The sequence below is a fragment of the Erigeron canadensis genome, chromosome 8, assembly GCF_010389155.1.
Source record: "Erigeron canadensis isolate Cc75 chromosome 8, C_canadensis_v1, whole genome shotgun sequence".
Taxonomy (NCBI): domain Eukaryota; kingdom Viridiplantae; phylum Streptophyta; class Magnoliopsida; order Asterales; family Asteraceae; genus Erigeron; species Erigeron canadensis.
Window position 1 is genome coordinate 38,180,839 of NC_057768.1, and position 27,331 is coordinate 38,208,169.

Sequence of the window (27,331 nt, forward strand, 5' to 3'; positions counted from 1 at the left end):
CTGGCGTAGCTACGCTAAATTGAAATTTTGCAAATCCTTTGTACCGTAAGTTACGCCAGTTAGGCCGTAGCTTACGCCCTTATGAATATCTTTTTTTTTTTTTTTTTTTTTTTTTTTTTTAACTACAGCCACATTGATTGCAATTGGTTATAAAAATAGAATCCCTTCCTTAACTTAAAGGCACATTGTCCTCAATGCACGCCCGAATTAGAGATGAGTTACTCAACTACGTAACTTGCAAAACGTTTTCCTTTTTCACCCAAACTGACCTTCCCCAACTTAATTCTCAAACATAAGTGCTGGGAATTAAGTTTTCATGTGTGATTATGCTACAAAACACTCAAACAAATAAATAAAATGCAAACAAGCTAACTTACCGAAAATGAGGCTAGAAAACAAACAAACAACGGGTTGCCTCCCGTTTAGCGCTAAGTTTATTGTCCTCAGCCCGACATTACCTCAATTTGATTCATGCAAGATCATAAGATGGTGGACTTGAGATGAAGTTCACCATTTCCTTTGTAGAGCCATTAATGTCACTTGCATCCAAATAAGGCTTCAAACGGTGCCCATTGACTATTTGCTTCACTCCATCCTTTGGATCCTCAATTTCAATTTCACCAAACTTTCCGACTCTTGTAATAACATATGGACCCATCCACTTGCTCTTGAGTTTTCCCGGAAAGAATTTGAGCCTTGAATTGTAAAGCCACACCTTTTGGCCAACTTCGAACACTTTTTCTTTAATTTGGCATCATGAACCGCTTTCATCTTGTCTTTGTATGTTGATGCGCATTCATATGCTTCATTTCTCAGTTCTTCCAATTCGCACAATTGCAACTTTCTTTCCTTACCTGCACTCTCAAAATCCATGTTAACGGCCTTAACGGCCCAAAAAGCCCTATGTGCAAGCTCAAGTGGAAGATGACAACCCTTCCCATAAACCAACCGATATGGTGTAGTGCCAATAGGTGTTTTAAAAGCGGTTCGATAAGCCCATAAAGCATCATTCAATTTTGTTGACCAATCCTTTCTATCGGGCCTAACCGTCTTTTGCAAAATTTCTTTAATTTGCCTATTGGAAACCTCAACTTGACCACTCGTTTGTGGGTGGTAAGGAGTAGCAATTCGGTGGTTCACGCCATACCGTTTGAGAAGTTTGCCAAACTGAAAATTTTTAAAATGAGATCCCCCATCACTTATGATCACACGAGGAATTCCAAATCTTGAGAAAATGTTACTTTGAACAAACTTGCAAACAACGGTATGGTCATTGGTTTTAGTGGCAATGGCTTCCACCCATTTTGAAACATAATCTACGGCTACTAAAATGTAGTAATTACCAAAGGAATTAGGGAATGGACCCATGAAATCAATGCCCCAAACATCAAAAATATTAACAACTAAAATAGGTTGCATGGGCATTTCGTTTCTTTTGGTAATACTACCTAGTTGTTGACACCTAACACACTTTTTAACAAATTCAGCGGCATCTTTAAAGATACTAGGCCAAAACAAACCACACATAAGAACCTTATGACCTGTCTTTTGGCCGCTGAAGTGACCTCCACATGCAAATGAGTGTGCATGAGTCAAAACCTCTTGAATTTCTTCTTCCGGAACACATCTTCTCACCAATTGATCCGGGCCCACTTTAAACAAATCCGGCTCATCCCAAATGTATTGCTTTGCTTGTGCCAAGAATTGTTGTTTCTTTCTCTTAGGCCAATGTTCTGGTATCTTACCTGCAGACAAGAAATTCACAAAATTTGCATACCAAGGAACAATAGAAATGGTTAGTAAATGTTCATCCGGAAACGTTTCATTGATCTCCTTGGTTGATCCATCATCCATTGATTGAATCCTTGACAAGTGGTCCGCTACCACGTTCTCACTTCCTTTCTTGTCTCGAATCTCCAAATCAAACTCTTGTAGTAGCAACACCCACCGAATTAGCCTTGGTTTTGCATCCTTTTTCTCCATCAAATGCTTCACCGCGCTATGATCTGTGTACACTATCACTTTGCTACCACAAATGTAAGAACGAAACTTGTCAAGTGCATAAACAACAGCAAGCAATTCTTTTTCGGTGGTTGTATAATTCAATTGGGCATCCGATAAAGTTTTGCTTGCATAATAAATCACAACGGGTTTCTTGTCTACCCGTTGCCCCAAAACAGCCCCGATTGCAAAATCACTTGCATCACACATAATTTCAAATGGCATGGACCAATTTGGTGATTGCAAAATGGGGGCTTCAACCAATTTCTCTTTCAAGGTTTCGAAAGCTTTTAAACACTCTTCATCAAAAACAAAAGGTACATCTTTTAGTAACAAATTACACAAAGGTTTTGTTATGACACTAAATCCTTTGATGAACCTTCTATAAAACCCGGCGTGTCCAAGAAAAGAACGGACACCCTTAACATTGGTTGGAGGGGGTAAAGTAGAAATCACTTTGATTTTGGCCCGGTCAACTTCCATGCCTTTATTTGAAATTACATGACCCAAAACCGTCCCCTCTTGAACCATGAAGTGGCTCTTTTCCCAACTTAAAACCAAATTTGTCTCAACACATCTTTTCAAAACTTTGGTAAGCTCATCAAGACAATTATCAAAGGTTTGACCAAAAATTGAAAAATCATCCATAAAGATTTCTAGTGATTCACCGACCATATCTGAAAAGATACTCATCATACACCTTTGAAAGGTGGCTGGAGCATTACACAAACCGAATGGCATTCGCCTAAAGGCAAAAGTCCCATAGGGGCATGTGAATGTGGTCTTGTGTTGGTCATCGGGATGGATAGCAATTTGATTATAACCTGAATAACCATCTAGAAAACAATAAAACTTCTGACCTGCAAGTTTTTCAATGATTTGATCAATGAATGGTAATGGGAAATGATCTTTTGAAGTAGCGGTATTCAATTTCCTGTAATCAATGCACACCCTCCACCCGGTGATGGGTCGGGTAGCAATTTGCTCACCACTATCTCCTTTCACCACTTGAATTCCGGCTTTCTTAGGTACCGTTTGTGTTGGACTCACCCATGTACTATCCGAAATTGGGTAAACAATTCCAGCATCCAACCATTTTAGCACCTCCTTCTTCACAACTTCACGCATATGAGGATTCAACCTTCTTTGAGCATCACGTGAAGGTTTTGCTTCAGAATCGGTGATTATCTTATGCATCACAATTGATGGACTAATACCTTTTAAGTCGGCAATTGTCCACCCAATGGCCGCCTTGTTTTCCTTGAGCACTTTTAGCAATGCCTTTTCTTGCACTTCTTCCAAATTTGATGCAATAATCACCGGTAAAGTTTGTTCTTCTCCAAAAATGCATACTTCAAATGAGATGGGAGCTCTTTCAACTCAACTTGTGGTGGACTTTCAATGGAAGGCTTGAGATGAGTATCAATATGATCCGGTAGACTTTCCACCAAGTGAGTCCATGGTGGTCTACCTTCTTGAATTGCCATGATCTCCCAATCTTTCTCTTCCTTCTTCAATGTTTCACTATGCTCCACAATTAACCTGTCAACTAAAGCACAAGACTCCCGTGTGTCCTCCTCATTTTCATGAGAAATACACTCATCAATGACGTCCGCCATAAAGCATTCGTCACTAACTACGGGGTTAGGAACACTAGCAAAAACATTCAATCTAATCTTACGGTTGCCAAAGGTCATTTCAACCGTACCCCTTCTACAATCAATTAATGCATTAGCGGTGGCCAAAAAGGGTCTACCCAAAATAACGGTGGGTTGCCTAACATTACCGCTTGGTGCAAAATCAAGTACCAAAAAGTCTACGGGGTAGTAAAAATCCTCCACTTTAACTATGACATCTTGGACAATTCCCCTAGGGAGTTTGAGTGACAAATCAGCCATCACCAAGGTGGTGTCGACTTTTTCCAATGGTCCAAAGTCATATTGGTCATACAAAATACCCGGTAGGATACTCACACCCGCCCCAATATCCAAAAGTGACCTTTTCATCTTAAAATCACCAACTTGAATTGTAATCAAAGGTGCTCCTGGATCTTGGAGTTTGGGTGGGAGTATGCCCATCACAACGGCACTAACTTCCTCATTTAAAACAATTTTCTTTGGAAGCTTATGCTGCCGTTTTTGGGTACACAAGTCCTTGAGGTATTTAGCATAAGCCGGAACTTGTTTGATTATGTCAATAAGAGGTATATTGATTTTCACTTGTTTAAAAATTTCCCACATTTCTTCCTCATGGGGACCTCTTTTCTTAAGTGTAGGCCTAAGTTTTGGATCAATCAAAGCCAAAGGGAAAGGAATGGTATTACCCTCCATATCCTTACCTTGTTTTTCAGAAAATTTTTCACTAGACCTATTGTTTTTTACCTCTTTAAAAGACACTTTTTTACTTGGTTTAGGCAAAACAAATTCCGGTTCATGCTCACTATCTTGGTCATCATCAACTTCCTCCACCACACCATCTACCAGTGATGATGAAGGTTCAACTTTATTATCATAAATCCTACCACTACGAAGAGTACTTACATTATTTATCTCCACATTCTTGATATTCTTTGAGCCGCTACTTTGGTGTTGTGGATTGATCTTTGTGTCACTTGGTAGCTTCCCCGGATCCTTTCTCAACGCAGCCACATCTTCCGCCAATTGACCAACTTGCTTTTGCAAACTTTCAACCGTTTTGTCCCGAATCTCATTTTTCGATCCATTTCCTTCAAGTACTCCATAATCTCCCCGGTTGATACCTCATTACCTCCCGAATTCCCACCTTGGTTATTACCTTGTTGATAGTTCCTTGGATAGCCTCTATTGAACCCTTGATTTTGGCCACCTTGATAATTTCCTTGGTTGTAATTTCGGTTTTGGAACGGTTGAGATGGTGCTCCACTGGTTTGGTTGTTTCCTTGAAAGTTCGGGTTGAGTTGGTTTGATGAATTCCCATATCTAAGATTGGGATGGTTTCTCATTCCCGGATGATAAATGTTGGAGTTCATGTCAAATGGCCTCTTTTCTCCAAACACTTGATTCACCTCTTCAACTTCTTCCGGGAGTAATGGACATTGCAAAGCCGTATGCCCAAGCTCATCACAACTCTCACAAATCGGGTATTCTTGAGAAACTTGAGCAACACCCCTATTTTCAGCTTTCCCCAACTTAGCAAACTTTCGCTCCAATGCCTCAATTCGATCTTTTGTTGCTTGATCACTTGTTGATGATAATGAAGCAATTGGATGCCTTGCCCTCCTATTTGATTGAGCTTGTCTCTTTGAATTCACACTCATCTTCTCCAAGAATTCCCAATCAACATCTTCGGGATTTGTCAAGAAAGTACCATTGCTAATAGAATTCACATCTCTTTTCTCTTCCGGTAACAAACCATCATAGAAAGCCGTGATCAACTCCCATTTAGCAATCCCATGGTGTGGACAAGTTCTCAACAACTCATTAAACCTCTTAAATGACTCATGAAATGTTTCACCCGATTGTTGTTGAAAGGTTCTAATGGAGGTTCTTGCGTCACTAGTCTTTTGCATTGTATAATACTCATCCAAGAATTGTTGTTGCATTTCAGCCCATGTAAAGATACTACCCGACGGCAAAGCTAAGAACCATTGCTTCGCTTTATCCTTCAAAGTGAACTGAAACAAAACTAGTTTAATCTCATCCGGTGAGAATCCTTGACCTCCAATGGTACCACAAATAGCCTCAAACTCTGACAAATGCAAATAAGGCTCCTCCGTTGCTTTTCCATAGAAACTCGGTAATATACTCAAACATTGAGGTCTTACCTCAAACGCTCTACCCCTCAACACCGGTGGTACTATAGGTGAAGCATTAACGGTGATGGTGGGTCGAAAATGACTATCAACTCCTTGTGGTGGAGGTTGATAGTTCATGTTTGGAGCAGCTCGATTACGTGGTGGGTAAATTGGGTAGTTTCCATGACGGTTGTGGTTTGGTGGTCCTTGAGGAAATCTTTGGTTAATTGGAGGTTGGTTAAATTGCGGGTATTGGCGGTTTGGTGGTTGAACATAATCCTCCCCATCATTCCATTCATACCCATCCGAATGATCATCAAACCTCCTATCATCCCAATTAGCAACTCGATCATACACATCCTCCGTATACCGTGATCTATCTCCAACATAGGTTGGTGTTCCAAATCGGTGAGGAGTTGTAAAACCACTCCTCTCGGATCGGGGTGGTTGTTGATATTGGTCTTGATGTTGGTAGTTTGGTTCAAAGTTGGGTTCATGTTGAATTCCGGCGGGTTGGGTCTTTGGTGGAATGTTTCTTTGTGAATTACCGGGGTCACTCATAGTTGCACGGTGAAGTATTCGGTTTCTCCTAGCTGTTTTCTCAATTTCCGGATCAAACAACAATGGTGACTTCTTCTTTGAATACCTCGTATGCATATACAAAAAAAACTGTAGCCTACATACAATGAACACACCTAGCATAAAACTGAAATACAAGAATAAAAAGGAAATAAACAAACTAACAACTAAAACTAGACTACTTCTTTTTGGATTTTTTTTTTTTTTTTTTTTTTTTTAACAAATTACAAACAAACTTTAACACTTTGCACACCGATTCCCCGGCAGCGGCGCCAAAATTTGATCGATGTCGTTGGACCGATCAAAAATATAAACTAAATACCACTAATTAGTTAGGGTAAGTCGAATATCGTTCCACAGGGAATCACGGGAAAGTGTTAAACAAGTTTACAAAATTAATTAATCTAGACATAAACTTAAAATCGATTGATTGATTGATTTAGTTAAAACTAAAAATGATTATTGACTTAACACAATAATTCAATTAAACAAAATAGACCATTCTCATGCTCCCAATTATGTTTTCAAATATGTAATCTAACTTATACTCATTGGAAATCACATAGACATGATTTGTTATAACGTTTGGATTGAATGAATTCAAGAACTAGATTAGTTGGTTATGATGATTCACGATAATGGAAACCGGGGAATTGACACAACTAGACTTCTAATTCATTGAAGTAAAACTACAAGTTCATGAGAGATTCTTTCAATAATCCATGATAAACAATAATTTGAAATCAAAAGATAGATGAATTTCATTCAAAGTCATAAACAAGTAATCATTCAAACAATCCAAAGAACATTAGATGTAAAAGACTAATAAGAATTAAACATCTAATCCAATATGAATATGAGAAAGATTGAACATAAATGGCTTACATAATTGTTCACATGAGAATGATCAAAAGAAAACCTAGCCTATCATCTTCATCATTGAATCTTCAATTTGAATTGTCATCTTCATGAATTGGTGATTTGATGATGATTTTGGGGTCTTCTCTATGTTAGGAACTGATATTGTGAGTGAATATTATGAATGGTAACTTCCCAAGTCGTCAATTGAATTGTATATAACTGAAAGTTAATTAAAACCATAAAAATCGGGTTTCTGATCTGCAACTGGCGTAACCTACTACCCCCTGGGCGTAAGTTACGCCCCTTGGATTTTCAACTGGCGTAACCTACTGCCAAGTCTGGCGTAAGTTACGCCCTTTGTAATTTCAGAATTCCAGATTTTTGCTTCTTGGTTCCTTGACTCGTTTCTTGATTCAATTAGCTCCATTTCATCACCTAGTGCCTGAAACACTTAACAAACATAAGAGTACCCCTAATCGTCTATTAAGCTTCACAAAACAACTTGATTTTACATCTTAAAATTATGCATTCTAGGCGTTTATCACCAACCATTATATTCTCTATGATTTTAACTTGGATATGAGATTTGGTTTAAATGATTTATATGTTTTTTCTTTGACGTACACAACAACAAGACAATATAATATATAAAAAATGCAGCGTCGAAGATCAGCATTCAAATGCAGCACGCCAATCCAAGAACTAAATGGACGGTAAGGTAGAAGGCATGGTGCCGATAGTCCATGTTGGATTCGGGATGCCGACCTATGCTATTATGGGAAATGTTTAATGCTATTATGGGTAATGTTTCACTAACGTTGTTTGATTATAAATGTGGACAAAGAATGTTTAGGCTTGGAGCCTTCTGTACCTCCTTAGAGTTAATATTGTGACTTGCCCATTGTCCGTGATTTGAATGGTGTTCAACACCACAAATATATATGAAGAATGAAATAAAATGACCTTATATATGTTCATAAAACTTGAGCATATAAATTATTTACTTTTAATAGCTTGAAGCAATGGAAGTGACACGGTTAGATAAAATGTTTAACACTTTTGTCACAAAGGTTTAGAGTTTGATCTCACTCCATGTAAAAACCGAATGTCATTTTCTATCATTTAGATGGAACTTTAAAACAAACTCTTTACCTTGATAGAACTACGATTGTTTACATCTTAATTTTCTTCATATACTTTTGTGGTATTAGGACCCAAAATTCATGAAAGACAAAATGTTTATTATTATATTATCATTATATTATTAAGAACTAAAAATTATGAAAGATAATATTGAACGTCTACTATATAATGAACCAAAATTCATGAAAGACAATATTAAATGTTTACCATTATAATATACGGATTAATACCTCAAAATGTAAACAACTTTACACGAATTGTCAAAGTGTATATTAAACTTTAATCTCGTGCATTGTATGTACTGAAGTTTCTAATTTTGTGCGTTGTATGTATTCAAATAATCAAAAACTTACAAGTGACAACTTATATGGTTGTCACATATACCCAGATATATACAATGCATAGAATAAGAAAATTCATTACATACAATGCATGAGATTGAAGTTCGATGCATACTATGACAATTCATATAAAACTGTTTACATTTTATACTATTAATCCGTATAATATAAGGACCCAAAATTTATGAGAGACAACTTACTTGCAATAGCTAGATGCATGCAATGAGCATACTAAAAGAAAAATCCCTAAAAGAGAGAGATCCTAAATGAACATGGTCGCACGTGATGAAGACTTGCCCAAACCCGTGAGCTTTCGTATATTCTTCTTTCTCGACATTCGGTCTTATCTTGCCACGTCTCACACAAAAGAGACGATTCTTGCAAAGTTAAAATAAGTGCAAATAAATTAATTTTTTAAAAATCAAAATACAAAATACTTAATTTGTAGATTTTAAAGGGGAAGGAATGGTCCTTGGTTTGGTAACTTGGTTAGTTTACTCAATCTTTCATCTAATCAATACCTTCTAATTTACAATTATCAAATTCAACTTAATTTTTACCTAAATCACTGGAAATACATATCCAATTCATTAAACTTACCTAAATTCATTTCTAGTTTCATTTTTTTAATTACACCAATAATTTAACTAAATATTTTATTAAAAACTTAATAAAACATTACATAACACTTAAAAAAAACAATACATAATAAAAAAAATATATTAAAATAAAAATACTAGAGTATATTAAAAAAAAAAAAAAACTAATTATCTGGATGTCCTAAGTCTTGAGCCCACACGTGTTCAGTGAGGTCATAGCGAAGACGATGATGGATGTCTTCGTTTAGTAACTCCGCTAACACGCTATCGTCGAACACCGGTTGGACCGGCTGGTCCATGATGTGAATCGGTGAGATAGCTTGAAACTTCTTCTCCCACGTGCATCGATCCCGTCTTGAAAATATGGAAAATTCGCCTCGATGTCGTCGACAATTTTCAAAAACATGTTTTTATCCATTCGAAATTTCTTTCGAAAGTAGGCGTCATCGTATTTTGGTTCGTCAACAAACCAATCATTTAGTAAGATTTGATGACCAATTTCACGTTGTCGATTTATGGTTCAACGGTTTTGAACCTCATTGGAGGATGCCGTGTCTTGCATCCATTGAATGGCGCTATGCAAGAACACACTATCGGACTCGGGTGACGATTCCGATCTGACAACGACACACCGAGACATTGTTATTTGTAGTGTAGAAAAGTGTTGATTATTTGTTTATGTTGTTTGAATAATATGTGTGTATGTTGTGTGTTTTAAAATAAAATGTAAAGTGTATATATAGAGGGAAAAAAAGTTTTTAAAAAAAAAACAAATAGTAGGATGTAGCCGTTTGGGGTGGGGTGGGTGGGAGGGGTCCACCACATGCCAACGGTCGAAATTTGGTGCCCAAGGCTCAGCTTCATTACTCAAATTGATACCCGATTTGAGGTACCCGAATGGTACCCGGTACCTTGAAATGGTGTTACCGATCGGGTTTGGGGTACTCAATCCCTTACCTGAATGGTACTCCTTCCACCCTAAGTGCATGTGATAGCTAGGAAATTGTGGACTTGGCTAAAACTGGACCATTTTGTGAATTTTAAACTGGATTAAAAAAAAATAGCCTTCTTTATTTATTAACTATGAGTTATTGGGTCTAGCTTGTATAGACTAAAAATCAATACGAGTATGAAATAATTTTCACAAAAATAAATTAAAAGATTAATTATGATATAATACATAATCTTTTATTATACTAAAACACAGTTGCTTTAATAACTTATCGACCAATCACAACTCTCGATTTATTAAAGTTGATTTTTGTTTTCAATTTTAACTTTAATTTACACTTTTTGTTTTCCATCACAAATTTACAGTTTTTACCTAATAATTTTAATTGAACAAAAAAAAATAACAATTAATATATATCCAATAGAATAATAACTAATATTTATCCAATAAAATAATTCTCCGTAACTAATATATATCCAATTGAATAAAAACTAATACCTATATATATCCAATAAAGTTAGTTATATCATATAAATATGTTATATCATATAAATATAAAATTAATTCATTAAAAATAAAATAAATTTGATGTAAATATATTAAGATTTTAAGAGTAATTAATTGTACCATTATTTTTTATTGAAGTTTTTTAGTAATTCATGACGCATATAAGATAAATAAAGCAGATAAAAATATAATTATGATTTTTTAATGTTCGAATATCGTTACAATTTACAACTTTGATGAACATCTTATATTTTGTAATATTCAAATATCGCTAAGAATGTCATAGTAAATAACTTCGATAAATACATTTTAAAAAAATATTTCAATATAAAACTCAAAGTGTTATAATATACATATCAAGTTTTTATTACTCGAAATAATATATCAATTTTAAACTATAATAATTTAACATCCAATATTGATAACGCCGTAAGCCCCGTATATTAAATACGAGTCTAAAATCTAGTTATTAACAACTAAAGACGAATAACCGATTTATTAACAGTTCTTAATTAATTACCTATCGGTTTCATGGTCAACAGACAGACAGACAGACAGACAGACAGACAGACAGACAGACAGATAGATAGATAGATAATGCGTAATGTTATGGTACGTTAAGGAAACATATATGATCGGAATTTTTGAACTCATGATTAACCTTCACTTTTGTGCTGTACATATATTTCTAATTATTATTAGACATTTATCTGGGATTCAATAAAACTACAATTTACAATAATTTGAAAAATACGATTGTTATATATATATATATACTCGGTATGTAAAAAAAAACACAATGGAGGCAGCAACATTATTCTCAAAGTTCTCGGCAATCTCCAAGGGAGGCAGCAACATTTTCAAGGGCAGAATCGAAGTAAGCAGCAAGATCATGACAAAATACCGAAAAGCATTCATGAAGACGTTGATGAACCGTTTGTGGAACGTGACTTCTACACATAGGGCAGGTAGAGTGGTTTTTTAGCCAAGAATCGATACATCCTGCGTGAAACTGAACTCCATGGTTACAGTTTGGTAGTATCTTGTGGTCGTCTCCCGGGGACACTTCACAAAGGCACACGATACAATCGAAAGTTTCATGTTCATCACCATCACCATCACCGCCACCAGTACTCGACCTCAACGACTTCACGTGTAACCGGAAGAACCATGCAACCACCATCATTACACCCATAATATATTGTCTTGGTGCTTTAACTTGAAATTGTCTAGCTAGTTAGGATAAATTAAATTATATTGCTATATATGTATATACAGATTATGAGATGAATGTACATACGTGCCTATATATATATATATATATATAGAGTGATATAGTAGTGATTAATAATGGATATGGTCTCTAGTTAGTACAAATTAAGGGTTGAGTTGGGGACTTAGATAATTACCATAATTTAATTCGTGGCTTAAAAGTTGAATTTCATTGTAGGATTTTTAGTCAAACTTTGACTATTGACAACTATCTTTAACATAACCTTTCACAGCTAAAGGTTCATATATTATTCTTGTGAACGTACGGTCAAATGCAATACCAGACAAAGAAAAGGGTACGGTAACGTAGTTAGAAAATTCGAAAATCGTATAAACTAGAAGTATATTAAACAATTGTATTAAGAACTTCGTAATATAATTAAGGAATAAGTATCTTAGTATGTAACAAACTTTGAACAAATGTATGAAATAATTAAAGTTGTGTTTACGTAATCATTTTTAAATTATGTAAGAAAATAAAACTGACCAATCAAAAACTAACAAAGTGGCAGCTATATATAGTTAACACGTATGCCTTCTTACATATAATAGATATAATTTAAAAATGATTACATATAATTAACACAATTTTAATTTTTTCACACAATAGTTCACTTAAATTACGTCTGAATTACTTTTAATATTTCAATATTTACGCACATTTTTAATTCTTTTTAGACATACACTAAAGCATTTTCTTTTTTAAATTCTTACCTACCTGATACCCACCTCAACATTTTTTTTACCATCTTTCTAGCTTCACTACAAGAAAAATGTTGATTATTAGTGACCATTTTGTTTAGTAACAACTAAAATTTGATCTCTAATAACCTTATTTAGTTACCATTAAAAAAAGGTAGTCACTAAATTTGGTCACTAAACAAAATTAGTGGTAAAAAATAACATTTTTTTGGTGTCTAAATAAAATTAGTGATGGAACTTTAGTGACGAAAAGTAACCACTTAAAATTTGGTCACTAATTTATCATAATGACCAAATTTTCGTCACTAATTTTGTGTAGTAACCAAATTTTGAGTGGTTTACTTTTCGTCACTAAATGTCCGTTACTAATTTTGTTTAGAGACCAAAAAATATTATTTTTTGGCTACTAATTTTGTTTAGTGATCACTTTTTTTTAATGTTAACTAAATAAGGTTATTGGTGACCAAATTTTAGTTATAACTAAAAAAATGGTCACTAATCAACATTTTTCTTGTAATATTCATACCGTCATATTCTCTAGTATTCTTTTGACAAACAAATCAAGATTCAGTCATAAAAACTTGCCAATACCAATCCATATAAAACTATACTCCGTATTAACAACAATAACAAGTGTATCCAATCCCAACAACATATCATATAAATTTATATCAAACTAACACTATCCTTGTTGGGTTATGTGGGTATCAAAAATGTACATAAGCCTAAAGGGTTATCATCAATTTACCTTTTTAAAAGAAATTTATATCGAACTTATTAATTAATTTTCATCATCGACTTGTTTATTAAAAATTGGCTTGGTTTGAAAGATTTTTTACTATATAATATAATTGTAATTGTAATGTCTTGGACTCTTGTCTAATTAAATTTTATTAATTAAGAAAAAAATGACACTCGCGTATCTTTTTTTTTAACATTGAAACGGGATTTTATTAATATGATAAATCTTAACGAGGAGTTAGGACTCGAGTAACATATGGAGTTTGTCTATGGGTTCTACTTGACCTGTCTGACCCCCTTTTCTTGCTTACATTAATTAAGCTAGCTAACGGAAATGTCCAATATCATTCAAAGTGGCGGGGCGTCGGGGAATTTAAAACGTATCACCAAATAACGATTTATTTTGTTAACACGTGGAACAATTCTTTTCTAACGGCTTATAAAACGTGGAACATGATGTGCAGTTTTGAAAACTATACAAAATTTATATGGGAAAACTAAAAAACTAGTTAATACACAGAGATCTGAACTTAAGACAATGTATTTTTTAAGAACATGTTAAATCACATTGTACTTGGTCAATTTTCTGATTTTCATAGAAATATTAATTTTTAAATGATTACAACCATAATATAAAATCTTCATTAAACATGTCTAGATTTTCATAATACTAATTACTATTTGTATCCTACATGTTTAAGCTTGTAATATTATGACAATCCTACAAAAATATATTCAAGAGAAAAAAAATATGAAGTATTGCATACAAGAAAATCATTTTGCAACAATGTACTCTCTCTCTGTTCTAATTTAAATGTCATAATTTGACGACATTTTGAGTTTTTGTTTTTAACTATGACCATCAATATTTTTATTTGTGTTATATAATATAATACTTGATATAGATTATATGAAATGATATGGTTTTAAATTAAAATATTTTATATTGATATAATTTTCATTAAATATTATATAACATAAATAAAAATTTTTATAGTTAAAATTATAAAAGAAAAACTTAACAAGTGAAAATACGACATTTAACTTGTACAGAAGAAGTATGAAATATGTAAAAAGAGTCTGTTGCAACGTTTTTTCGTCACAAGACTGCTATCGTTTAAAAAAACCCGTCGTGTAAATTTCGTTGTAAAAAATGTATTTACTAACCGTTGCTTCAAGGTTGTTCTATACAAGTGTGGACATAATTAGTGGGAGATAATTAAAACAAAATTTTCATCATGCATGTACTAAAAAAATATATCTTAGCACCGAAGATACACTAATATGGACAATAATGAAATAATTAATTTAATTTACAATCAAATTTATAACAGATTATATATGTTTTGATCGATGATGGAAGTGACACCTAGCTATATAATTTCCATCTCTCAAAAGCTCCGAACAAATTGGGATTTCTCATGATGATGATGATTGGACTACGTGATTTAAAGCAGGAATTTCGTTGGTATCAGCTGGCTTCTTTGTAATGTCGCCAAAAAGACTCAAAGTTCTCGGCAATCTCCAATGGAGGCAGCAACATTTTCAAGGGCAGAATCGAAATAAGCAGCAAGATCATGGCAAAATACCGAAAGGCATCCATGAAGACGTTGATGAACCGTTTGTGGAACGTGGCTTCTACACATAGGGCAGGTAGAATGGTTTTTTAGCCAAGAATCAATACACCCAGCATGAAACTGGACTCCATGGTTACAGTTTGGTAGTATCTTGTGGTCGTCTCCCGGGGACACTTCACAAAGGCACACGATACAGTCGAAAGTTTCATATTCATCACCATCACCGCCACTAGTACTCGACCTCAATGACTTCACGTGTAACCGGAAGAACCATGCAACCACCATCATTACACCCATAATTGTCTTGGTGCTTTTGAAATTGACTATTAATTAATAGGGATATATATATTAAATTGCTTAATTTATTATACAGATCATGAGATAAATTATAAATGTGCATACATACATATATAGAGTGATTATTAGTTATTAATAGTGGATATGGTAGCTAGTAAGTACAAATTAAGGGTTGAGATATGGGCTTAATAAATTAAATCCGTGGCTTGAAAGCTGAATCTCATTATAGGTTTTTAGTCAAACTTTGACCAATGACGGACTACCTTCACAGCTAAACTACTAAAGTTTCTAGCTTCACAGCTAAACTACTAAAGTTTCTAGCTTATATTATTCTTGTGAGAATGTGAGCGTAAGGTCAAATGCATTACCAGAAAAAGCAAAAGGTACGGTAACGTAGTTTGGAATATTTAAGATCGGTATAAACTCATATTCCACACAGATATTTTTTTCATAAACATATTAATAAATATACATTATATAATGTATATCTTTATGTATAAACTCAAATCATGCATCTCTTTCCCACTTCCCTTGTATAAAAATTTACGTAAAGTTTGCATGTACTATTTGGATTTTTTGTTTAATTTCCTCGGATATCTTTCAATTCGGTCAATGAATTTTCTTCGCTCATTTGTAATTTACTTCATTCTTTGTCCAAATGATTATCTACAAATAAAAACAAGGAAAATGTAGATACATCCATAAAGACCGATGTATGGATGTATTTACTTTATTCTTCGCTCATTAATTAACTTGTGTTTAAAAACTTAAAGTTAATGTTCCGCATTAGAAACCCACCCCTGATAATGTTATGACCGATGTATAACTATTTTATTTACCTTAACACCAACGCTTAGAGCTATATTTAGTAAGACCTAAACTAAAAACAATATGCAAATTGACGAGTGATTAATAAAGCTCTTCCTCTAACAAAAACTTTTTCGACACTTGTATTAAAGGCATAATTGACTTAACAAAATTTGATAAAGACATGGTATAAAACATAAAAATTTGAATGATTAATGCATTTTTGTAGAAGTAGACATTACTTTAGGAACAATTTGAAAAATGGTAAAGAGTATTAAATTTGCAAGTGTCTTTTTTTGGCTATCAAGTAACCTGGCCATGCCATTAGATGGATCTATATTCTCTCTTATTGTTAGGAGCTTCAATACTTTTCAAAATTTTATGGGTCCTTTTCTAATAAACTACTGAGTAGTGAGTAGACTAGTATAGTCGTATGGAGCAAAATGAGCCCAATCATATGTTTGATGGGCCCAAACCAAAATCTTTGTAAACTAATTTGTATCTTTGTATCAGGGCTCGAATAACGTTCGATCGAATTATTCTTGTATCTGCTTTTCTCTTAGACATAAAATACGACAACATATTCTCATTGTTTTATACGTATTATTTTATATAAATAACTTTTTTTTTTATAAAGGTGAATTTCGCTGAAAATTTCGTTTCGCGATTCGACAGCGAGAGGTTTAGCAAACGTTGTCTTAACCAGATCCGCGCTAGAGAGCTCCCTCGAAGTAGAAATGCCTATTTCAAATATCCGATGGGGAAAACCCCCTACTAATCCGCCCAAAGAAACGACGATTAATAGGAGTTAACCCTGCCCCTTCAGACTTGAAACTGGGTAAACCCAAACCAAACCCTCATAAAGGGACTTCCTTATGTCCTCCCCAAAGGCTTGTACACAAGACCTTATGTATGGGGGGACGGTCTTTCAACCATTGAGCTAATGCTCAAGGACATTTTATATAAATAACTAGATTACTTTTGTAGATCCGTGTTGATGATCTAATTTCTATGTGTTTAAAAAGTGAAAGTATTAATATTTAATAATCTTACCTTATGCATAGTTGTTGACTCGTTGTTTTTGACTTAACTCGAAATCTTGATTTTTGACTCGTGACTTGAAATGTGACTCGAATTTTAAGAGTCGAAATATTTGATAATATATATTTTTATAATTATATATACAAGTATTTATTGTAGAAATATAGTATTATATTTATATATTAAGTTAAACATAAATTCAAAAAAATTAAAAATATAATAAATTATTTTGTGACTCGTGACTTGGAACACGACACGGACCGCGACTCGTACCACAAAAAACGAGTCATGTTACGAACCATGAGCAAATCCGAGTCATCCACCGAGTCGGCTCATTTTTAATTTGTTTTGACTCGACTCATACAATAACTATGAGCTTATGTACTTAGACGATTAATTTTCAGAAAAATATCCATATTGAGGGATTGTGTACTTGTGTAGGGTGTTTGAGAAAAAAAATTTAGAATTTTGTTTTTTTTGGTTTTGTTAATGACCTGTCAGTATATATTATTTAGGTGCATTAAAATTTGTATATTGACATGCGAAAATTCAGGTGGGTAGTTTTTATGTGTGTAATAAGCTACTAATGACAACTTTTAGGTCTGTCAAACTGTCATTATCATTTTCTATTTTTTTTCTAAAAACAATTTAGTAGTTAACATTATTAAATATAGAAATGCATGGTAAGTTGGACCAAACATGTTTTTGTAACTTCGTGAGAACACGTATCGAAATGTTGGGGTTGGAGTTATACAATAACTTTGTAAATTGTAGCGATCGAGTTTTACAAGCCGTTCCAAGTTTTAACCTTAAATTTCTAATATCATAAACAGAGACGGTACCAGAAAAAAATTCTAAAGGGGGCAAACTTAGAAAACTTATAAAAAATAAATCTAAAAGAGAGCAAAATGTTAAAAACCTATAGAAACTTTTTAAAAATTTATGAAAAATTTAAAAACACATGACAAAATTTAAATTTGGAGGGGGGCATTGGACCCCCTTGCCCCCCTTTAGTACCGCCCCTGATCATAGATAATTATATCGGCCTTCGATTAAATGACGTACGTGGTCTTTATTTCGATTCTGATCGAACTATTAAATTTGCAAAAAGTGGATTAATTAATATCTTGTATGAAAGTTATAAATTATTCATTAATGTCGGGATAAAGAAAAATTCTTTCAGGTTTACTATGGGTAAAAATTAAATAAGGTTCATAAACGTAAAACATCCAGGGAGAAGCACAGATCGAGGATTAAACCATTTGGTACGTGATTGTTTAATATCATAATACTTAAAAAAAAATATATAATAATGTTATCAATTTGTTTAAAATGAACAAAGAGAATGTGTATATTAACATAAAAAACCATAAGTAGGGTCTTGTTCGTCACAAATAAACATAGGGTTTTGCTCCCCTTTACATGTCGGCCATTACAAAGCTTACAGACAAAAATTTCCACACATTCTTCGATCCTTCCCCTACAACTAATTAAAACTAATTAATCCATTTTCTATATATAAATTAATTTCTATAATTAATTATTTAATTATTACTACTCATTTTTTTAATTTTCTGTCTAATTAATTATTATAAAAGCCACGTATGTCTATCTCATGGAGAATTATTCATGGCAGTGTTAGGAAAAGACTTGTTATGGATGGGACGCCGTCTTCTTACTTGCGAGTAGTCCATAGTGAAGAAGTCAAGACTAGTACTACTTTGGTCGGATGTTTCTATCCATTCCTGCCTTGTCCCTTTTGCTGCATGCACCGTCACTACTTCAACTCCTTCTTTTCCCTTCTTTTGTAGTTCAACTGTATTAAAAAGGTAATTAATTAAACGGATGATACATATATTTACGTACGTATTTAATTTAATCGATCTCTTATATATGTTATCCGCCGGAGTTGACAAATCTCGTATGTACTCATAGATAATGTCAAATCTCGTATATACGTCATCAATAATAATAGAGGCGCACACAGGTGCTAACTTATATATGTGTAAATGAATTCTGATCACCAAGTGATATTTATACATACTTCACTCGATTTAGGTACGTTACAGGAAGCAATTATATATACGAATACGTTTTTTTTTTTTTTTTTAACAGCTAATTTTATTAATAAAATTTTTGGCAAGATACCGAAAAAATAAGTAAGGTCACATCAAATATACAGGACTAGTACACCATAATGACCACGTATACGACGCATCTTGCTAAGATATGTACTACTCCCCCGTAGTTAAATATTGGGTTTTGTCATCAAATTTATGGTTCACGTACATATATGCTCATTAACCGAGCAAAGGTTTCAATTAGGGGTTACTTGATTTTTCAAAGTTATATATATATATATATATATATATATATATAGTAAAAATGAAGAATGAAACCTTGATCTTTAGGATTTGAGCAGTAGTACTATTACATAAATGGCAACTAGTAACAATACTACACACCATTGCAAATAAAATAAAATCAAGTCACAACACGAGAACCAACTATACAAGTCCGTCAATATTTTTAGATGCATGAAAACCGTGTTTCAATATACTAATATATAGCGCGCAAACAACAGTTCTGTTATGTATATGTTCTCCAAGTATCAATATATATGTACAAAATGGTTCAAGTTTAGAATTTGATTGATCTTATTCAAGGACTTAAAGCCAATACATGCACCACGTACATTGGGAATGAAGATATTTATTAGGGTTTTAGCTAGTGTCGTATTATATATATGTTGATGAATGAATTATAACGAATTGGTTAAAGTATATATATACATGAAGCAGAGGTGACTCAACAGTACTATGAAATTAGGCGGTCGCTTTAGGCCCCCAAATTTTCGAGGCCTCGATATTTTGTATATTCGACTTAATGTTTGGATTTTGGACTAACTACGATATATAATCTGCATTATAGTAACGCCTTTATTGGTTTTGGTATCAACATCCATATCTTTTTTATTACTAGTAGTTTATAATAAAAATCGAGTTATTTTTTTTTTGTTACTTTTCTCTTTTACTCTAATTTATATGATAATGAATTAGGACTTAAAAATTGATACCGTTTGAGGCCTAAAAAAATTTAAGCCGCCACTGACCTGAAAAATCTTTATTTTGCTTATTGGAAGGCACCAAACTCTTAGATTCCGAACCTTCAACCTGCAACGGATGCAATTAAACAATGTTCAACCACTCAAATGCATGTAGATTAAGATTAAGAATATAAACTCTAGAGTTTTTTTTGGATTTAACTCTCGAAATTAATTTAAGTTATTGATTATAGCTAGCGAGTGCCATGGTTTGTAAACCTACCACATAATTATTGACCTTTAACAACTTTCTTGGCAGTAGTACTGTACGATGATCAAGCTGCTGGTAGTCATTAGCTGCGCGCACAAACACATATAGATACATGATCAGCCACACACTGCACGCTATATCTATTACGCACACACATAGAGTAATTAAGACAGTTAATTCTAAACCATACCTAATCCATGATAGATAACTTGGAGCTGATCATGGCCAGCAGGGATAGAAGCAGCATCAATAATGGTCAGCAAAAGTGAGAGTAGTAGTGTAACACATAACATGGTCCCTGTAGCTATCCTCATCATCATTATCATCCCCATACTCACTCGATACCTAATTTAACCGATCGATCAATACTATCACACGTACGTCTTAACTATATATATTTAGCTCGAGATCAATTGCCTTTTAATTTCTCAATTCTCTTTTATCAATAGAGATAGACAAAATTCTTTTTCATATGCATATGAGTATATATATATTCATAAATATGTGTACTTATATATAGAGTAATATATACGGAGGATATTGAGAGTGTTGTACATGTATATATGTGTGAACGTGTGTATGAGAGAGAGGATATATATACACAAAGCACAAAGGAGAGAGTTTCAAAACTCAAGTAGTGCATATATCCATATTTTTATATATGGAGGCCCTTTTTAGGGGGAATTGAAGGGGGGGCTTCAATTTACAATGGAGGCAATATTTAGGCTATTTTGTTTGTCACCATATTTTGGGTTGGTACGGCATACAAGCAATTATTTTATCAATAAATTTAAACACACACACACACATCACTATCGGCACACCAAATTGTTAAAAGGTGTTCTAAAAGTTAATCCAATTTATTAAGTACTAATTAAATATAATGGCCAACACTTTTGAAGTTCTGCATTAAGATATGCTAACCAGCTCATTGTGTTTCCTTTTCTTTTGGTTCTATTTTTTGTTCTTGTTTCTTCATGTCCCCGTGTTATGAACCATTTCTTAATATTTTACAAATATTTTTGAATTTTATACTGGTTTTCGTCTTTGTGGTTTTATATATATTGGTACAAGACTGCAACCGATCGAGCTCATGAAAGGATAAGCAAATTAAAATCAATTTAGACCATCATTAATTAGATATGTAGTTAAATAATGCGTACAATAAATGATGTTGTAAAATTAATCTCATCCTATATGGATCAATTAAGTCACTAATAACGGAAGATTAAACCGTCTAATATATTCTGTTACTCTGTATGTTATGAATCAAAAAGGAATTACAGTATAAACTATCACACGTACGTCTTACAACAATCTGCTAGAGTTTGGGCCGTGGACGGGCATGAAGGAAAGTGTTATTATGGAATTTCGAGATAACCCAATGAGTGGTGCAAACAATTCGTTAATATTATCTAGCTTATTAGAATGTATATATAGGATATGCTTACTTAATTATAACTGATCGAATCTTGCATACTTAATAAGTCATGATGATATATTCAGTATATCATGCATGACTTCTTAAGTATGCACTCTCAAACATCCTGTTAGTGACGTATTTTGTTAATCCTGAAAACAGAGTTTTTAGTGCACTAAAGTCTTAACATATGTCATTTTCTCTTGGAAGATATCAGTAAACCATTTACATAATACTCGAGTAAAGACACATTTTTGACAAAAAGTAAAGAAACTTGAATGGAAACTTTGAGAAGTGGGTTGATTCTATGGTGTTTGACCTTTTTTATTTATTTAAAAACCAGTTTCACCATTTGGCAACTTAATTTAGCTGTGTGGCACATATGCATCCTTGTTATCCGTACGTAGTTTCTCTTAGATTGTGATATAGGTGCCGTACGTTTAGTCTATTCAACCTGGAGGAGGTATGGCATATAGGTGCCGTACGTTTAGTCTATTCAAGATACCAAGTTAAGTAGCTTTAGAATAGGTAACATAACATGGAGTGACTGGTTGCGCCTCACTTGATAATTGGTATAATTCAAAAATGATATGTTTCTTGTAACACGTCAACTTTACACAGACAAACTTAACAGAAACGAAAGTCCCAAACCCGACCAAGCCTAAGTGTGTGGATATGTTACTTATACAATACAATTAATGATATATGCACAACTTATTATATATAGTGGTATATTGTGGATATGTTACTTATACAAGCTATGGATGACTAAAAGTTGTTGTGTAGTTATACATCTTGTAGTTCTACTGCTTATCCATTTTATCTGTAGTGGTGATTGTGAAAGGAACATATTGGGGAGAAGATCTGCCATCATGATCAAAACAAAAAGGAATTGAAGCTGGCCCGGCCCTTCAAGAGGTATTGTACTAGCCGGCCCCTAGTTGTTTCTATTTCAGGAAAAGTTTAAATTAAGAATGGACTACAACCCCAATCATCGTGTTATATTCTTTAAATTAAGATGTAAACGAGATGACTCAGAAAAAAAGAACATTATCATGCGACGTGCAATTGTTGAATGAGGTAAACATAAGATTTAGTTGTCGACATGTATATAAGATTCTCAATATCGATATGCTTTACATACCATATATAAGAATAATGAAATGTATGAATTACAGATCTTTCACCAAAAGCAGATAATAAATGTTTAGAAAGTATTACCGTTATCCAAAAATGCAACCTCGAAAATTAGTTGAAAAGAAACATCTGATTTTCATGTGTAGACGAAGCTGAAAACAGGAGAAAAAACAAACCCCTTCTTTCCATTTTCCATCACAATCTCTTATAAGACTCGCAAAAAGAGTTGGCCCATACATATGAATCGGTGGTGCATGTATTTACCAACATAAATCTTGTGACTGTGTATTGAATTTTGAAAATGACTTAGAATTTACAGCAGAGAAGGCCATGTCTCCATCCCTTTTGCTTTTGTAAGCGTCTCCTCTCTGCTTTTCCCATTCTTACAGGGCTGCTAACATATTCCGTCTCTAGTCTGCACCACAAAGATTCTTTGTTATATACAATAGTCAACACATAGAGTACGAATTTATTGGACAAAAAGGAGATGATCTACAATTGTTCAGTATCAATGTTCAGGATAAGAATTTACCAAGTGGAATGCATGCTGTATGATGTTTCATATTAGAAACATTAGCTTATAAAAAGAGATGATTTCGGTTTTCTTTCTATGTCAATAAGATAAAATCAGTCTAATTAGCTTTTATAGCTTAGAAGAGAACGGATCAAACGGGTTGAAAGTCTCCTTAACTTTATGTTTAATGCATACAATCTCTTAACATCTGTTTATAAGTTTAGATAATTGCTTTTTAATCATAATTAGCGCGTTAATAATTATGAATAATATTAAAGAAACAGAACATTGGTTAACCCATTATCCAACCCATCATAATTAATGTATAAACCCCATTATTTGCTCCTAAAAAAAAAGAAAATAAATAAATAAATAAAAGAATAAACTATCATTGTCTGTGAGTCAACCCAAACTGACACGACATGTTCTAAATATTGGTAAAAATGACTTTATTAATGCAGCCTATTTTGACTCATTATCCAACCCATCTGCCCCGCCCATCTTGCCACCTCTACGTGTATGATTTTAGGAAGGTGAAGATATTACGTGGGAAACGCGAAGGATCTGGTGCTAGTTGCACTGCTATCTGATCGATTAGAGATGCCACCCGAAAATGGCATAGGCCTGGAGCACGAAATGAGTTCTGAAATGACACCTGCCATGGAGAAACTTAATTCTCCTTCAACATGTCGCACTTGTTGATTTGCCACTTTACCAGATGATGCATCCTGGTTGTTAAAAGCAATTTCTGTCTCTAAAGGATGTCCATAAATGGATTCAGGTCTCATAGCTCCACTAGGATCACTACTCGTTGCTGTTTTCCCGGTGTCAAAATGAAAAGTTACACTTCCCTCAATCTCACTTTCATTTACTACATACTTCATTTGCGAACTTCTACATGGTTTGGCTATTTCAGATCCTACAACAGCTCTTTCCAGGAACTCCTCTTCAGAATTCTGTAATTTAAACAGATATAAGAGTTTACTACAAACAATCAGATGAAGTTGTAGCAGTTTTTACCCAATTTATTTTGAAAATTTGGTGCTTAGGGTTATGTTTAATCTCTGGGTTTTTTCTTTTTATTTAGAATTACTCTTATTCATTTCACAATTTTGCCAAATTACATCATAATAGCTGGTAGGCGGGCAACAAGCTGCGCCGCTTAAATAGGGAAAACCAAACAAATATAGATTTTCGAAAACTGGTCATAAGAGTTGAAGTCACCAAAAGTGCAATGTACATAAAACTTCCATAATCATTTTATGCGTGAAATTACAAAATTGAAACAATATAACATTTCGAGTCATGTTTGACAAACCAGTTAGTCATAAGAAAAGTAAATATTTGTATATAAGAAAAGTGTTTCGGGCCAAACAGACCAGTACCAGTTCCACATGTACAAAAAGTTACCTAATTTTGACCTATTGCCCAACATGTTCTATCCATCCATTTTGTTATTTCTAAGTGGTAGAAAACAGTTAAAAGTATATGCACCTGAAGCGGCTGTTGATCAACAACATGAGCAAAACTGTTAGAGGACTCGGTGAAATCCAGGGATGTTAGTGACCAGTCTGGTTCCAAGGGGAACATGGAATTAGAAGCTAGCTCCTCTGAGGAGACATCTTCTTGTGAGTTGTTACTTGAATTCAGCTCTTCATCGTAAGTGTTCTTCAAGACGCCTGGACCATAAATGTTTGCTGAACTTCGGACAGACGATTTTAACTCAACATCAAGGTAAGAATCTGTCATGGTTGAAGGCCTCAACCATTCATGGTTAAGTAACTCATTATCAAGAGTACCTTCATTCATTTTAACATGCTCTCCATTCAAAGGAGCAGAATTGCATAGAATCTCTTTATTGTCATTATCAATTGAATTAGTACTCGCATTAGGTACTCCCTCATCAATGCATACATCCTTAACGTTAAAATCACGCTCTTTATAGCATACTATTATATCCGGTAATTCACATTCTACTGAATGCTTATCAACGTAAAATCCAGTGGTCTTCTCGAACAAATGAGAAGGAACATTGCAAGACTTTCTGAACACCACATCTTCATGATTATTATTATTATATTCATTGCTGAAAATTGAAGTTTCAAGTTCAGGATTGTTCCAGAAATTGAGTAAATTCTCGTCTTCGTTAGACAAAAATGGATTCGTATACCTAGAGCTCCTATTCATACTTGCTTCCAGTTCATCCATGTTGAAAGCACTGTTGCATTCAGATCAAACCCGAATTTACTTAGAACTACGCATACTGACTATAACAACTCGATTTATGTATATACAAATATAAAATAAAAATCAAAACCAAATTTACTTAGAACTACACCAGAACAACCCGATTTATGTATATACATATATAAAATCAAAATCAAAGAAGAATGATATATTGAGTGTTTCATAAATAAACTATTAAAATTACTGCATTACCAGATTTCATTATTAGCACCGGCCGGGAGGGTTTGGAGAATCCGCAAGAGCTGTGATGCAGACATCTTCTACCCTAGAATCCAAAATGGCAACTACAATTAAGACAAAAAAAAAAAAAGAGAACAGAAATACATAGAATTGAGTATAACTGTATAAGATGTAAAAATCTGTATACATACATGATAAACATATAATTTTGCATTACCTCTCAAACTGTTATCAATATATTTCCTTTAAGAAAAACTGATGGAAACAAAAACTAAAAAGCTAGCAGTAAGGCAAAACATATTTTCAACTCCACCAAGTTATTATGTAAGGTCAACCCTTTTAGTATATATTAATGTGTCATGTATGCATGTACATTATTACTTAATATGTAATCATAGAACAACATGTTATATATGAGGAGCTCCACCACTTATTAGTAATCAAACATATATACAACTTATTCATAACTATATATTAAAATTTAAGGAAAAAGAAACATGAATGTGGCCCTTCGACTCACCTGAAAACTTTTGGAGTTTCGTGTCTAGATTACTTGACGTACAGAATCAGATTTTTGTATGTAAATGTGATCGATGCATGGTAGACCATGCCAGAATCATATATGCATGACGTCGTGTTAATTTGTCGATAGGATAGAAGAGAGACAAGCTGCCGGAAAGGCAAGAGAGAAAGAGGAGGGTGGAGTGCATGTATTAGCTATGATTAAGTTGTCTGATCTATATATGAATCAAAGATATGCCTAGCTAGCACATTATATCATTCAGCCGCAGTTAATTAGCTGTCACTTTGGTTTGGCGACGTGGGGATCTGATTTATCATCATTCATTTGAGACCCATAAAAACTTAGACATGTTCTTAAAACTTAAAGACATGTTCTCAAAGTCAAAAGTAATAAAGTAACTACTATATAAATATAAGCTGATTAATTAGCACAATACAAGTCTATCATTATATATTAACAGGGTCGTCAAGGAGACGAGATTCTAGTCAACCCCACATCAACACCAACATCAACATCAAATTAGAAAAGAAATTTTTTTTTTCAACTACATCACTAATTTCAACCCACCATTATTTTGAAATTTATTTTATCTATATTTTCTATGTTTGTTCGAGTGTAACAAAATTAAAAAAAAAAAACCCAACTGCTTGTGACCATAATCACACATGATCCACTATTAGTCCGATCACGAGGCCCACACAATAGTGCAGCGGCGGAACTTGAACGACGGTACTGGAGGGGTCAAATTTTTTTTGGGGTTTTAGCTTTTCTCTTTTCTACATCTATGTTTTGCTTCTGAGGGGT

At 33.7% G+C, this 27,331-nt stretch overlaps 1 protein-coding gene and 1 pseudogene across 1 annotated transcript; both read right to left on the reverse strand.

Moving 5' to 3' along the window:
- Nucleotides 1-469: 469 nt before the first annotated feature.
- Nucleotides 470-6,430, reverse strand: LOC122610780 (annotated as a pseudogene).
- Nucleotides 6,431-24,119: 17,689 nt separating this feature from the next.
- Nucleotides 24,120-25,785, reverse strand: LOC122610781. The gene is made up of 2 exons (XM_043783738.1): nucleotides 25,072-25,785; nucleotides 24,120-24,533 (listed from the first exon to the last, which is right to left on the reverse strand). Exons 1-2 carry the CDS (start codon nucleotides 25,783-25,785, stop codon nucleotides 24,120-24,122), a joined length of 1,128 nt encoding a protein of 375 aa, XP_043639673.1.
- Nucleotides 25,786-27,331: the final 1,546 nt, after the last annotated feature.